Source organism: Acomys minous (assembly GCF_964271855.1).
Source record: "Acomys minous genome assembly, chromosome: 9".
Lineage (NCBI taxonomy): Eukaryota > Metazoa > Chordata > Mammalia > Rodentia > Muridae > Acomys > Acomys minous.
The window spans coordinates 34,824,593-34,840,424 of NC_140490.1; the positions used below are offsets into that span (position 1 = coordinate 34,824,593).

Below are 15,832 nucleotides of genomic sequence, written 5' to 3' on the forward strand. Positions count from 1 at the left end.
ACTATTTGCCTATGCGGTTGTTTGCACTGTTTGGCATACACCCTCTCCCCCAGCCACCACCCTCCCCAGGAACTGTTAGGTGAACAATCACTGGTGTCACAGGAATTTGAATTAATTGAAAGCAAGAAGGAAAATAAGAACTAGAATTCTACAGCATCCAGAGAAGGCTTTGGGTAGCCAGGAGGCCAGGAGGTCACATGAAGCTCCAACACTAGGCACCTTGCTATTCTCAGCCTTACAGAAGTGGCTGGGCAGCTACCTCCACTTACCCAGAGTTCCAACCTCAGAACCAATGGACTCCACCACGAAGTCTGCTGACCGACCAGCAATGCCACCATGGAGACCAGGGCCCCAAGCACGGACTTTCTGCATGCCTGCTTCTGGGCCAACTTGAACTTCAAAGGGGCTAGAAGGAAGGAGACAGAAGAAGCATTGCAGAAGAGCACAGAAGGAGAATACCGTAGCCACAAACCCTTAACACGGTTCTTTCCACTTGCCTGATCTTTTTGCACCAAGGCTGAAACTCTAGGCAAGCTCCTTACTCCACACTGGCCACCCCCACAGCCATTGTTAGGTCAACAATATAATGTAATATGGTTGCTTCGGGAGCTGCGGGAGTGGGGAGGCATGGGGCCGTCACTCAAGCAACACACTTGCTCTAGTTTGCTCATTAGTAAGTGGCCTTTGATATGCAGGGCCCTCTAGAGTGTGAGCCTTGAGGATAGGAATGTCCACATTTCTCTCTTTCCTACCAGGCTATAACAAGGAAAGTCATTTAAATAGGCTTTAGCTCATTCATATGTGACCAAATATGCTTTCACTTTGGCAAGCGGGGTTGGGGGGGTGGGGGGGCGGGTTTACAATAAGCGTGCTCAGACACTGAAACCCTGTAAGAGTTCCCCTTATCCTTGGTTTTATTTCTTTTGGTTTTTCGAGACAGGGTTTCTCTGTGTAGGCTTGGCTGTCCTGGACTCACTATGCAGACCAGGCTAGCCTCTAACTCACAGCGATCCACCTGCCTCTGCCTCCCGAGTGCTGGGATTAAAGGTGTGTGGCACCACGCCCGGCTACTCCTTAAGTTTCAAATGTGGTCTGCAATATGTCCATCATTTTGAGATTGATAGTGGCCCGATGCTTTACCACGATGCCTACCTTTATTCTTTTCACTTCGTCTCACTGTATAGGCATTATCTCATTTAACACTCCAAGAAGAGGGAGTCCAGCACGGTATGGTATATTTTCATTACGACCATATTCATGTAACTTTCATTTTGCTGCCTCGTTGCTACTGTTATCTTACTGTTGTCTATTTTATAAATTATACTTTTTTCATGCATGCGCAAGTCTAGAGGGAAGAAATCTAGCACGGGACACTATCTGGCGTTGGTTTCAGGCATATTATTTATGGTTTAGAAGGTAACTTTTGCGGACAGGGGAGGACTATTATAATGCTCAATTATTTCTCAAGACAAACAAAACATATTCAAAGTTTATGTTGCCCTCAGGAGAGCAGCAAAGCACAGGGGTACAAAAAGGAAGCTGCAAAAGACCCAGGCCAGGCTATGGCCAGGGGTCCCTCGTCTCTGATGGCATTCATGTCGATGGCTTTAATGTAAACCACAGCAGACTGCGTCCCTGTGGCATTCATGAACAGAGGCATTCATTGAGAAGGAGAGCCTCGGCTTATATAAGGCTGTAAAGACACACAGCCCATTTGCTCTCTATTACAGCTCTTTCTGGTTTCCCTGCCTCCCACCAGGCACAAACCACCAGCATTTGATTTAAAGCAGGGCAGCTGAAACCACAGTGACTTTCTGCTGCTTTTGAGAATAAGCCAAGTGTCTGTGCTGCTCTGAAAAAAAAAAAGGAGGGGGGTATGGGGGGGGCCGGGGGGAGCTCTCAACAAAGCAGATCTCTCTTCCCTCTGGCAGCCTGGGAAGCAGCAGGCTCCTGTGAGCCTGTCACAGGCCAAACATACCTCTACACGAGGCCCATCTCCAGCCCAGACTCACCTCTTTGGAATGTGGTGTCCCCCCCAAGTAACAGCGACGCTGTATTTCCCCGGTGTGCTGGGGTAGTACTCAAACGCGTAGACCCCATCTAGAAAACCCTTCTGCTTCACCAGCTCCTCTAGGCCCTCTGTGGAAAGAAAGAGAGCACGCAGCCTTTGCAGTAGGATCCTCAGCTTACAGAGAGACGATCCAGAAAACACAGGCAAACTACAACAATTAAACTCTGAATGCTGAGACTTCCCCCGAAAACCTGGGAGAGGTTCCCAAAACTAAGAGCAGAGCCATCTCAGCTGCCAAGAGGAAGAAATGGAAGACTTCCCAGCTAACTCGCTTCAAAAGACCAGATGGCTTGTTTGCTGTGTCTCAGTATTTCCCAACAGTTCAGGCTGCCTCCCAGCCTCCACCCACCCGCAAACACTGGAAAGAGGGGGCGTCCGTCTTTATGATCGCTTGTCTTGGGCTAAGCACCTATGTGTCTTTCCCCACTAATGTAGACACAGAGGACAAAAGAAACCGGACACAAGAAGCACAGGACTGTAAAAGTCTTAGAACCCAAACCACCAAGTGCTGTTACACCTGAATCTAGGCCCTCCAAGCTGCCCTCTGCTCTAGGGAAGATGTGAGACAGAGGAGATGCTGACCCCTATATGCCTGCTGTCTCCAACCCAAAGGAGGAAGTAGGAACAGGGTACTGGAAAGACATGCCCTCTGCCAATGGCTTTTACCTACAAAGAAAACCATCCTACGGCATTTTATCCTCCTGGAAGCACTGATCAGACTAATATAGTAATTGATGTAATTTCACAGTCTATAAAATGTAGCCTGTACTAGAGAAATCATTGGCTTTGAACACTGTGCTTGCATTCCAGATCAGAACGTCGCAAGCATGAACCTTCCACTTTACACCTAGGTCTTTTTAATTAAGAAAGAGGGAGAGAGAACTACTGTCCCCAAAGCAGTAGTTCTCCAATTCCCTTACAGCATTGTTTCTATCCCAGAGGTCTGTCCCACTGGTCTTGCCTGCCTATATCCAGGGCAGACATTACTAATCAATCATTGTTCACTACTCCAAAGAGTACAGATAGGACTCAAATCTTTGTCATAGCTTTCTGGGGGATATCAATCAGGACTGCCCACAGGATGTAATTAATACATCATGGCTGAAAATACAGCTAAGATTTCATCTGAGATGGGGTTAAGAAAAGAGGACTTACTTGGGCCCTTCACAGTTACACCAAGCTCCCCACTACCAGCAGCTTTGGTTTCCACCTTAAAGTCTGCAGTCTCCCGGATCCGGACACCTTTGGGCTGCAGCCCTCTGCCACTGGCCCGGCAGGCATTTGGGTTGCAGGCTGCAAGCAGAGTTTTGACATCAGTTCAACCTTTTAACGTTTTGTAAAAGACAAGAAAGTTAGGGGGCACACCCCCACCCCCAAGAAAATGCTTGCTTTGCACAAAGAGCACCCGGCAACCAGGGGTCCCACTCAGGGAACACACCAGGCAGCAAAGAAGGACACAGCATGACTTTGTCCATCAGGCCTCACCACAAAACGCGAGGCCAAAGTTATTTTGGCAACATCCACAGGAGAGCAGCGTGAATCCACACTGTAGTCCTGGTGCTGGTTTTTGGCCTTTTATGAGTAGGGAGGTATTAAGACTGAATGCTGAACACTATCCAAGCCTCGCTGCCACACTCCAGGGCCCCACTAACTGGGGAAGGCTACACTTTCTCAAGTCTACTTGGAAAATGCAGCGCTTGAAATATGTGGGTTTCAAAGCATGGGTCAGCCATTTCTGAAGATCTGGACAAGGCTGCTGTCCTGCATGTGAACAGCCAGGGAAAGTAACAAAAAAGCTGAATGAAACTGTGCTCTCAGCCAAAGGTGGCTGTGACAACGTTCTGGGCCTTGACAAAGACAAGCCGCAGCAGAAAATGCCATCCTGGACTTGATTTCTGGTCTCTGCTTAAAAAAAAAAAAAAAAAAGAAACCACACATTTTTAGGACTAAAATTAAGGACTATGGTGATGAGTAACATCCTTCGCCTGACAGAGCCATGAAAAACTACTCTTCCATGTGGGGTGAGGGTGGAGGCTTAGAAAGGCATATGTATTTCCTAGGAATGTTTGGCCCAGCACCGGCAACATTCTCCTGAAGTGGAAATGGGAAATTGATGGGCAAGATATCCTTTTGTCTATGAATTGGCTTTTCCTTTCCAAACCTCACACTGCACATCTGACAGTCCTTTCTGCACAGGCTCTGAAAGCGGACAGAAGCTAACTGCCCCTTAGATACAACCTCCCTGTCAGTTATGCAGCAGACCCTTGCTCCCCAGAGCACAGAGGCATCCTTGCAGTTAAAGACACCTAAGTGTGTGTGTGTGTGATCAAAGCCAGGGCCCTACCACTGAGTCCTCTTTTATTTTTTTGAGACAGGATCTCTCTAAGTTGTCTTCCTGTGCCTCCCCTGCCTCAGTCTCCCAAAGTTGCTGATATTAGAAGCCTGTACCTAACACAGGAACAGGCTAAAGCTTCTTTTTGTATCAAATTTTTAACAGTGGAGGGCAGTAAAAAAAAAAAAAAAAAAATCTGACTGTGCCAGAAATGAATAAGGCAGTCCATGAATGAGAGATTAATTAGGGAACACTAAAATGAGGAAAGCTGTCTTAAAACTACCCCTTTTGGGGCTGGAGAGATGGCTCAGCAGTTAAGCGCACTGGCTACTCTTCAGAGGACCCCAGCACCCACATGGCAGCTCACAACTGTCTGTACCTCCTATTCCAGGGAATTTAACACCCTCACACAGGCATATATCTGCAGCATCTATCACACAAACATATATCAAGTAAAATACCAATGCCTATGAAATAATAAAAAAAAATATTTTAAAATCTCTTTCCTTATGTCAAAGGAATTTTGATTATGAATATCTAGGGGGAGGGTTGTTTGTTTTTTTGCTTTTTTTTTTTTTTTTTTTTTTTTTTTTTTTTTGGTCAAAGAAAACAGTTGGTCACATGAGTAATAAATCTCAACAAGATGACAGTAATTCCCTGGTGGTGGGGTTTAAATATGTCTTAAAACACACACACACACACACACACACACACACCACGTACAACAGGGTCAACATCAAAAATGGTAACTGTTCAGTTCCTATAAACACTCAGCCAGCTCAGCTGAAGAGTCTGAGGGCCGTGCCAGACCCACGGGCCATCCCTCAGCACCTTGTTCAGGCTGCAATCGCTAACACCCGCACAGGAATTTCCTGAAGTCACACACAGCACGGGCTCCGCTGCTGACATGTGTTAGCAGCACAAAGACGCCCCACCCGACCGACCCTTACCAAAGCAAGAGCCTCTGGCCCAGAGCTTGCAAATAGGAAGCCAGCAGCTTCAGGGTCCAGGCTGGCCCAGAGGCAGGATTCGGAAGAAGCAGCCAGGTCTGCAGGTGCAGAGGTGGAGCACAGAACAGGGAGGAGAGGCAAGTACTGGTTAGAGAAGGCAGCATAGTTGGAAAACAATAGGAACCACAAACCAAGGGAGAAAGAGAGACAGAGAGAGACTCTAACGTTAGAGGGAAACACACGCTCCTGCTTGCAGAGGAATTTGGCAGAGTGGTTACAGGCACACGGTCAACGGACGGACACTATGATTCTACTGATGTTTTGTGACACTAAGACCTACACTGCCAACACCACAGAGACTCCTCCTTGCAAACTGGGGGTGGTAATCACACCTGAAAGGCACAGTCTTGTGTTGTGTGGGTTAATGCAGTTGGACTGAGTGTCCAACATTAGTAAAGTGCCTGGGTTGTATGTACCTGCTGCTGCCAAGCTTGGTTCTGGATACCAAATCCAGCACACTTGGGTCTCTGCACACACATTCGATATCCCTTATCCGAAGGACTTGAACAAAAAGATTTTGCTATAATGTTTTAAAGGTGGTGTGGTGTGGTGTGGTGTGGTGCGGTATAGTGTGTGTCTGTGGTCTCTGTGTGTACCACATGTCTACAGGTACCCATGGAGGTCAGAAGAGGGCATCAGAACTCCTGGAGCTGGAGGTTCTGGGTGGTAAAGAGCCACTGCTGTGGGTTCTGGGAATTGAATGCAGATCTTCTGGAAGCTCAGGAGGAGCTCTTTATTGTTGAGCCTTATCTCCAGCCCCTGTCTCAGATATACTTTAAAAAAAAAAAATTTGTTCATAGACCTAGGACAGGGGAATAGGAGAAAGCGGGAGGGAGGGAGGAATGGGAGGATACAAGTGATGGGATGGACAACAATTGAGTTGTAATCTGAATAAATTAATTAAAAATTTAAAAAGTATAAACTAAAAAAAAAAAAAAAATACGTGCAGACTTTATTGATTAAGCTTCCCTAATCTGAAAATCTAATCAGAAATATTCTAACTAAAAACTTTAAAGCAATCCAGTTTTCGGATTAGGGATATTCAATCCGTGGTACAGACTGGACTTAAAATGCTCCCTGATGGCACAAGTGTTGACAAGGTGGGAGCTAGTGGAAGGAAGTCAGGTCACTGGAAGCTTGCCCTGTGAAGGATGGGTGAGATCCTCGCCCCTTCCCCCCTCTCCTTGGCTTCTGGCTCCCATGTGGGAAGCAGCTCCTTTACCACAAGTGCCCACCCTAGAAATGCAGCACCACCAATAGCCCAAGAAAAACCAGGCCAAGTGATCATGGCCATGAGCCAGATAATTTCCTCATCTATAAAGGTGATCATTTCAGAGGAAGGGCAGCTGAGGAACACAAGTTGTGTTAGCACTAATATCTTAAAGACACAGTACTGTTGAAGGGGTCCTGGCAGAAAGAACACAGAGGGAGCTCAGTTTCTCAGTCTCCGTGCCAGGTCTAGTTGGCTAGGGGCACTTACCTTCCCCAATCTGGACACCAAAGGGACTCTTGGGAACGGCATCTCCAGCAAAGAAGACTCTGACCACATGGGGCCCGGGCTGCACTGGCTTGTAGACACATCTGTACACCTGGTTTCCCTTGTCTTCCACCAGCAGCTCCACAGAGTTCTTGCCCTGGGGATCCTCCACCTCGACGCCAATGTCACCCACGCCAGCTCCTGTGAAAAGATTGGCCATTCCGTGAGCACAGTGTCCTCTTTCGAAAGCGTGCTGCCAACCAGTGCACAGCGCAAACAGAAGAGTCACTCAGGCAGGGCTGGACCAACTGTCATCTTTTTCACATTTTTTTAATTTCCTTTAAAAAAAAATTTTTTTTTAACTGAAAAGAAAGCTGCCAGGTAGTGGTGCAGGCTTTTAATCCCAGCATTCAGGAGGCAGAGGCAGGCAGATCTCTGAGTTCGAGGAGGCTAGCTTGGTCTACAGAGTGAGTTCAGGGATAGCCAGGGCTACACGGAGAGACCCTGTCTCGAAAAACCATACCCTCCCCCCCCCCCCAAAAAAAGAAACAAAGAAAAAGAAATCAATAATCCACGTTTCTCATCTAGGTGGCCCACCTCCCTCAGTCTCTCATAAAATCTGGCCTAGCATATGCTTGGTAAGATTTAGTCCAGACTGAAATCTGTACAGAAATCCCTTACTTCTTAATCAGGAACATGAGTGAAGATGTGTGAAAAGACAACTTAACTCATGAGAAAAAGTTGTTTGGTCAATTTAAAAGACCAAAGTTTGGGTGCCCAAGCCCTCCGGAGGACTCTGCTTTAGACCCTGCAAGAAGTCAAATCCATGGAAGAGTGACACATTACCAGCTGTGTAGATGTCAAAATAGGTGGGCTTATTGGCAATGTTCCCTGTAGTTTCCAAGCCTGGGCCCTTCGCAGTGACTTTGCTGGCATCTCCTTGGGCTTTGTCAACGGTCACTTCAAATGGGCTCTTGGAAATGTGCTGTCCTGCGAAGAGGACTATGACCTACAAGTAACAAGAGAGAGATAACAGCTTCTCCGTGGCTAGCAAGAACATTTTCCAACGTCACGCCCAATCCTCTTTTTACCTTTCTTGACACTGTACACCCAAAGGTGGCTTGAATCAAGAGCCTTAAAATCAGGGAAAGTGGGCAGAGCTACATCTGCATCTGGATCCATTAGGCATACGGCTATGCCCAGGACAACTTGTCTTAAACTGAAAGTGCTCCTGTCGGCTGTTCTTGGCCTCTCCTCTCTGCCGCCCCCACCTTCCCAGCTGTGTTTGGTTTTATCCCAGGTCTCTGAGCTCTCCAGCCTCGGGTTCCAGGCCATCCAGGCAGTGTTAGACATGGGTTCCTTCTTGTGGCACGGGCCTCAGGTTAGACCAGTCGTTGGTCGGCCATGAGTTTTGTGCCACCATTACCCAGCACATCTTGCAGAGCGCTTAGCCTTTCTAACAGGGAAGGAACACCCACTTATCCTTAGGTATGTAGGCACGGGCTTCCCTTAAAGTGTGAGTGTGATGCAGGAGGATTGGCTTTGTGTGCCAAAGGCTTCCTTTGAGTGTTAGACATGTTCCTAGGGTATCCACTTGCTGTAGCCCAGGCTCTCTTAGCTCTTGCCCTGTGGAACTATCCTGCAAATGGTCTCAAATAGAGCTTGACATGATGCTGAGGTGAAGGGCCTGGGAGCTGGGTCCCTGGCATTCCTCAATCGCTGGGTATAGTCATTGCTACTGTTAGTGAGCCAGACTTAGGTATCCTCAGGGCTCAAGACCATCTCAAAGGGTAATGAGTAAGGAAGCATTCAGGGCAGAGGCCACAGTTTAGTCACTATAGTAGCTATACTCCAGGATATAATCTTTAAGTACTCATGCAGAATTAGGGTGTGGTGGCGCACGCCTGTAATCCCAGCACTCAAGGAGGCAGAGGGAGGCAGATCTCTGTGAGTTTGAGGGCAGTCTAGTCTACGAAGTGAGTCCATGACAACCAAGGCTACACAGAGAAACCCTGTCTTGAAAAACCAAAACAAACAAGCAAGCAAACAAACAAAGGGCAAGGAAATTATAAATAACTTGCTAATGTCAAGTCTGATTCATAGAGATTCTACATTTTTCCCCAAGTGAGCACGAGTCATCTAGTAACTAAAGTTGATCTGAGTCACTCATAGCTTTTGCCTAGCATGTGAGAGAGCCTGCATTCCACACCCAGGACTGCACAAACACTGCCACCAAGACCATTCCTCAACCTACGATCTGTTTCTTTAATGTATAACAACACAGGCCCAAGGACCAGAGACCATGCCAGGGGCCATCTGCCTTATCTTACTTTGTGCAGCCCGGTGACTTTGGGCAGATACTCCACGGAGTACGTCTTGTTCTTGTCACTGTCAGGTGTCACCTGTGCCTAGAAGAGAAGATGATCATCAGTTAGAGAAGGTGTGAGGTATAAGTCATGAGCTGTGAGGGCTCTGCAGCAAAGACGCAGTTTAAAAAAAAACAACAACAACAAAAGGCGGGAGTGTGGTGGTCTACCTAGCATGAAGCTATGGCTCTCTCTCTGGGGGACTGGGGATCATGGGCAGAGAAAAACATCAAGCAGATTCACTCGATCACGTAATTGTTTGGTGAGTATTACAAGCTTAAGAGATGCCAGGGGCAGCCTTAGGATCCAAAAATAAAGCAGGGAAGTTGGGCAGAAACCCTGCTCCTACTTGGAAGTTCAGATCATGTTGTGACAGGAATGAGATCTGGACCTAAGGAAAAAATATGCTTCATTAGAGGAAAATCAGGACACCTCAGTCCCGCCTCACCCGAAGCATCGTTTACTTTATTAAACGCTGTGTTCTTGTGAATCGTTGCGGGTTACACTCAAGGCTCAGCTCTTGGACAAGCTACTTTAGCCATGGCACTCCTCAGGATCCCTTTGGCAACATTTTGGTTGAGCATATAAGGACCTGAAGGTGCAGTCTCTGGTCCAACCACCACTGAGGGAGGCAGCAGCCTTCGGCACACCTACCTCTTCTTTGTTTCCTTCTGGGTCCTCAACAAACACCATCACATCTCCTTGCCCGGCGCTGATGGTATCTACAGTGAATTTGGCTGGCTGCTTCACCATGTTTCCAGTGGGTTCGACTCCTGTCATGAGTTTACACAGTAAATTTTGAGGTGGACTACGCCCTCACCCAAACCATTACCCTGTCTGTCTGTCTGTCTGTTTGTCTGTCTATCTCCTCCAATGAACTGAGAGGTGGGAGTCAACCCTGTAGATCCCATGTGGGAGACAGGGGATACACTGCCATGGCAGGAATAATCAGATAGGCTCAAACTCTTAATTTTCTTCAAGTTATCAAATCAATACCCAATTCTAAAATATTCAGGAGTTTCAGATAGTGGTCCACATGATAGTGAAAATGCACACAGGTGGTAGCTAGCAGCTCCTTTGAGAGGACGTGAGGGAAAAGGAAGTTGCATTTCTCTTTAAACAAACAAACAAACAAAAACAAGCAAAGAAACGGTATTTAGCTATTATTTGCAATTAACACTTTTAATGTTAAGCAACAGTAGCTAGACTCAAAGACAAATATCCCATATGTGGAATTCAGACTTATATAGAGAGATGGCATGAAAGTAGAAACAGGACCTTGTGGAGAAAAGAGTCTTCAGAAGGGAACAAAATGGCAATGGGGGGTAAAGATGGACAGATGGTGTGTGTTTTCTCCAATATGCAGAAGCTAGGTATTAAAAAGTCACCTGAGGGGCTGGAGAGCGGGCTCAGCTGTTAAGAGTCCTTGCTACTGTGGCAGAGGACCCGGGTTCCACTCTCAGCACCCACTTGCTGGTTAACAACCACTTAACTCAGTTTCAAGGAATCTGAAGACCTCTTCTGCCTTCCTCAGGCACCAGGCCTTGTGGCAAGACCAGGCAGGAGAGGGGAGAAAGGGCAGGGCGGTGGAGGGGGTAAGGAGCAAAGAATGATGATTTACATGTGTGAAAATGCCAGAATGAGAGAGAGAGAGAGAGAGAGAGAGAGAGAGAGAGAGAGAGAGAGAGAGAGAGAAGGGGGGAGGAGGGAGGAGGGAGGAAGGGAGGGAAGGGCAGGGTGGGGCTGAGGTTTGGCTAGTAGACTCCTTGCACAAAGCCCTGGACTTGATCCCTAGTAGCACCAGACTACATGGCAAGTCTGAAACCAGCCTGGGCTCATGAGATCCTACAAGAAAGAGATAAAGAAACAAAGAGCAGGGAGGGGGAGGGGAATTCAGGAGGGATAAACCTATTATTCTGTATATTTGCTGAAGAAATTAAAAAAAAAAAAAAAAGACAATTGACAGGGCCAGTCCTGCTGATCCAAAGCCGCAAAATCTCCAGGACACAGGGCAATAACAGGACAACCAGGAGGAGTCCCAGTGAGGACCCAATATTGATGACGTCACAGAGGCCAGAGATCTCGGACCAGACCAATGACTCATTGTAATGAACATTTGAAAATGAAGATGTCAGGACAGAGGGATAGATACACTGTGGGACACACTGTGACATACTCCAGTCCAGTGATGTTTTCTATGCTTTGTTTTGATGTTTGTTTGCTTGTGTTTTATTTTGGGAAGCAGGTTACAAGGGCAAAGGGTGACTATGAGGACATGGGGAGATGAGTGGGGCTGGAGTGGATAATGTGAAACTCACAAAGAATCTATATAAAATTTAAATTAAAAAAGAAGGTAATTAACAAATTAGACACAGACTCTCACACAGACGGGTATAAGAATTGATATTCTTGAGCTGGAGAGATGGCTCAGAGGTTAAGAGCACTGGCTGCTCTTCCAAAGGTCCTGAGTTCAATTCCCAGCAACCACATGGTGGCTCACAACCATCTATAATGAGATCTGGTGCCTTCTTGTGGTGGGCGGGCCCACATGTGGGCAGAATACTGGATAAATAATAAATAAATCTTAAAAAAGAAAAAGAAACGATACTCTTTCACCAGCATACCTTGGAAGATAGCTGCTTTCTCATGTTAATTCTGCCACTATTCATAATAGCTAGGTGCCCATCAATAGACAGAAACATAAAATGTGGTATATAGACTCAACAGGATAATATCCACTTATAAAGAAAAATGAAACCCCACCATCCGCCATAAAAATGGGCAGACGTGGATAATATAATGCAAAGCAAAATAAGCTAGACACAGAAAGGTAACTGCTGTGTGTCCTTTTTCAAAAGTAGAAGCTGATAAGTCAACCTGAACGTAGAAAATACCTTCTTGGGACTGGGAAAGCAGGGGTTTGGCTGGATAAAAAGAGCTGTGTTGGGTTTGATAAATGCATAATTCATACACACATGTAATATTACCCTGCATCTACTAATTTGCACAATCAACGGACTGGAGAGATGGCTCCAAGGTTAAGAGCACTTCCTGTTCTTCTAGAGGACCTGATTTCAACTTCCCCAGCACCCACATCAGATGGTTCATGACCATCTACAGCCCCAGCTCCAGGGGATCCAATGTCCTCTTCCTGGCCACTGCAGGCACCTGCACTCATACGCACATACCCACAGAAGCACATAGATAAAAAACAAAAACAGAAATCAACTATTACACTTAGGAAGCATACAAAATGCTTACCCGGGTCCCTGAGTGGTAACAATGGGGCAAAGTGATGTTAACGATATCACAACCAGAGTACTAGAAATTGTACGGTCATGATACACAGCGTTCTAACCACAAGGATCCCTCCTGCCGCCCTCGTGGGAGTCCCACCCACTTCCCTTGCACTCCACCCTCGTCTTATCCTGACAACCACTCATCTGTTCTCCATCTCTGTAATTTGGCCATTTCAGAAGTGTTACATAAATGGAATCGTGTATTACGCAACCTTATGACAGTGGTCCTCACTGGGAACCAACCCTGTCTCCTCACCCAGGCTGCTGCTTTTTCACTGGTGAGTAATGTTCTATGCTATGCAACGGTTTTCCTATTCTCCACTGAGGGGTTTCTGGGCTGCCTCCAGTTGTCTGTCATTTCCAAAGCTGCTATCAACACTCAGATATGGATTTTGTGAGAATTTAAGAATAAATCAAGTATAATGTTCTATATCTGCATCTTCCTCCCAACCTGGTTCCTCACCCCGGGGCCCCTAAGATCCCCTAGCAATGTCCAAGTGTCCCGGTGTGGGAACTGATCAGTTCATGACACAGGGCTCCGAACCCTCCTGGAATTTCCTGGGTTGATAAACTTCTGGGTGAGAATCTCAGTTAGGACTGGTCACAGGCAGAAAGGCAGGCTTAGAAGCCAGAAGCTTCTAGTACTTGCCAAGGAGGGCAGCCCACCCCAGTTCTCAGGATCCATGGAAGCTCATGACACAGAGCTCTTTTCACTCTGTAATATTATCAGGACACATGGGTATTCCCTGAGCTCTGTGCAACTGCCCAGCCTAGGCAGGTCACAAGAACCTCTGATCCGGAACCAAGCTACGTCAGAGATCGTAAACATCCAGGACCCACTGCTTGTAACCGGTGTCTAAGGCTGATTAGAGACTGAGGTTTTCACCTGCAGCTCCTATGCCAACACCAGGCAGACAGCTCCAAGATGAACGGGTTGTGAGCCACTCAGCCGCCATTCACGGAGAACTGGAAAAGCAGCCAGTGGGAGAGCTCACTCAGCTTGGTGGGCAGAAACTAACATGGGGAGTCCAAGCGGGAGAGGTGCTCAACCGTGGCTGAGGCAGGCACAGCTGCTGGCTTGCACAGGACGGGCACGTTTAGTGATAGGTTTTATTGTTGCTGTTGTCTTAAATTGAGGACACAGGCTCTTGGCTCACTATGGCAACACATGCATTAAAATTAGAACAACAGAGTGTGGACCATTTTACATTTACCCCAGCCATGTGGGGGCCTGGCAAGGCTTCTCTTTATTATCATGCACAGCCTTTGAGACATAGATCTTTTTTTCTTTTTAAAGACTTGAAATTTGGTTTTTTTGTTTTTTGTTTGTTTGTTTGTTTGTTTTTCTTTCATTATTTTTAATTTTGATGAAGCAAAAGATGTCATTTTTTTTTCCTTTTGTGTTTTTGGTGTCAAATCTAATCATTCTGGGCCAGGCGTGGTGGCACACACCTTTATTCCCAGCACTCAGGAGGCAGAGGCAGGCGATCACTGTGAGTTAGAGGCCAGCCTGGTCTACAAAGTGAGTCTAGGTCAGCCAAGGCTACACAGAGAAACCCTGTCTTGAGGGGGGAAAAAATCTAATAGGTCTTTCTTTCCCTAACCCTAGATACCAAATTCTTTTTTTTTTTTTTCCTCCCTTAAGTGTTTTAGCTGCACGTTGTATATTTAAGTGATTCCGTTTGAGCTAATTTTTGTGTTAGGTGTGATTTCTCTTTTGAAACATTATTTTATTTTCTGTGTCTGCATGCTTTATCTGTACGTCTGTGTAGCACATGTGTGTCTGGTACCCATGGAGAACAGAAGGTGGCATTGGATCCCCTGGAACATTCCAGTGTTAGCCATCTTGTGGGCACTGGGAATCGAACCCCAGTCCTCTGGAAGAGTGGCCAATGTTCTTAACCACTGAGCCATCTCCAGCCCCTTAGGAATAATTTTTTTTGTTTGGTTGGAATTCATAGCGTAGACCAAGCTGGCCTTGAACTCAGAGATCCACCTGCCTTTTGTGCTAGGATCTTCCACCAATGGCAGCATTGATCTGAAAGAATAGTTCAAATGCCATAGACTGATTCCTCTGTTACACTTCTTCCAAAACCCTTCCAACTGCTATAGTCCCCCGACCTCTCTTCTTTTGATAAACACTTAGAAGAATTTCACCAACACCTAGAACATTTTTGTTTGTTTGCTTTACGGTGCTACGGAGGAGTTAACCCCGCACGTCTAGGCAAGTGTCTGCTGCTGAGCTCGTTGCCAAAATTTCAATAGAAATTGTGTCAATTAAGGAAGAACCAGTGTCTTTGTTTCAGCCTGCCCACTTACTCAGGCCTTTTTTCACAGTTTTTAGATTATAAATCCTATGTGTGTTTTATCACACTCACCCTAATTTTCTTTTCTTTCTATATGACTGTACATGGTGTGTTATCTTAAATTTCAGGATCCACGTGTAAAACTATAACAGATTCTGGCATGTCACTTTTGTGCCTGGTCACTTGCTGAATCTAATTTACTCAAAGATCTATTATTCATTTGCTTTCTCATTCTCTCTGTCTGTCTCTGTCTGTCTCTCTCTCCCTCCTTCCCCCCTTCTCTCGGGACGGCCTTACCATGTAACCTGACTTGGCATGGGATTAACAGTGCATGCCACCACACCGGCTTTTCTCATTTTTAACTGCTTGAGATGGTCAGTGAAGACCAGCACATCATCTGCAACTGGGCAGTTTTGTTTCTGACTTTGTTACCGTCCTCCGCTTCCTGCCTAACATCACTATTCAAAGCCCCCCTCCTTATGATGCTGCAGCAGCCACCTGCCTGTGTCCAGATCTTAGAACCCAGCAGCCTCCGCCAACTAAGATGTCATTACAGCGTCTGTGGCAGTTACTCTCCGTTAACTTGAGGAAGTCTGTCCTTCCCCTTTTCTGAGTCTTATCATGGATTTACTGTTGAACTTTGTCAGTTGCTTTTTTATCATTGGTATGACCGTGCATTTTTGTTGTTGTTATTTTTGTTTTTTTAATTCTCTAACCTGTTATTGTGCTGACAAGTTTTCTAATAGTGGACCAGGCTTATGTTGCTAAAAGAAAGCCCACTTAGTTACAATGTATGATTCATTTTATATTATTGCCCAAATGTATATGGCATTATTTCCACTTTGGCTTTTTTTTTTTTTTAAATAGAAAAAGTAAAGCCATGGATGGTATTTCACTTTGGCTTTTAAAAAAAAAAAAGATTTATTTATTATTATGTATATGAGTGCTCTGTCTGCATGTACATCTGCAGG

At 46.1% G+C, this 15,832-nt stretch overlaps 1 protein-coding gene across 4 annotated transcripts in view; it reads right to left on the bottom strand.

The window, feature by feature from the left end:
• Window positions 1–15,832, bottom strand: part of FLNB (filamin B) — a 130,221-nt gene that overhangs the window by 60,139 nt on the left and 54,250 nt on the right. For all 4 annotated transcript variants that reach the window (XM_084794488.1, XM_084794487.1, XM_084794489.1 and 1 more), the window contains exons 5-11: window positions 9,911–10,029; window positions 9,221–9,298; window positions 7,737–7,899; window positions 6,894–7,091; window positions 3,227–3,364; window positions 2,013–2,139; window positions 270–406 (exon numbers count right to left, since the gene is read on the bottom strand). In XM_084794488.1, the coding sequence (XP_084650614.1) occupies window positions 270–406; window positions 2,013–2,139; window positions 3,227–3,364; window positions 6,894–7,091; window positions 7,737–7,899; window positions 9,221–9,298; window positions 9,911–10,029 (960 nt within the window). The remainder of the gene's footprint in view (window positions 1–269; window positions 407–2,012; window positions 2,140–3,226; window positions 3,365–6,893; window positions 7,092–7,736; window positions 7,900–9,220; window positions 9,299–9,910; window positions 10,030–15,832) is intronic.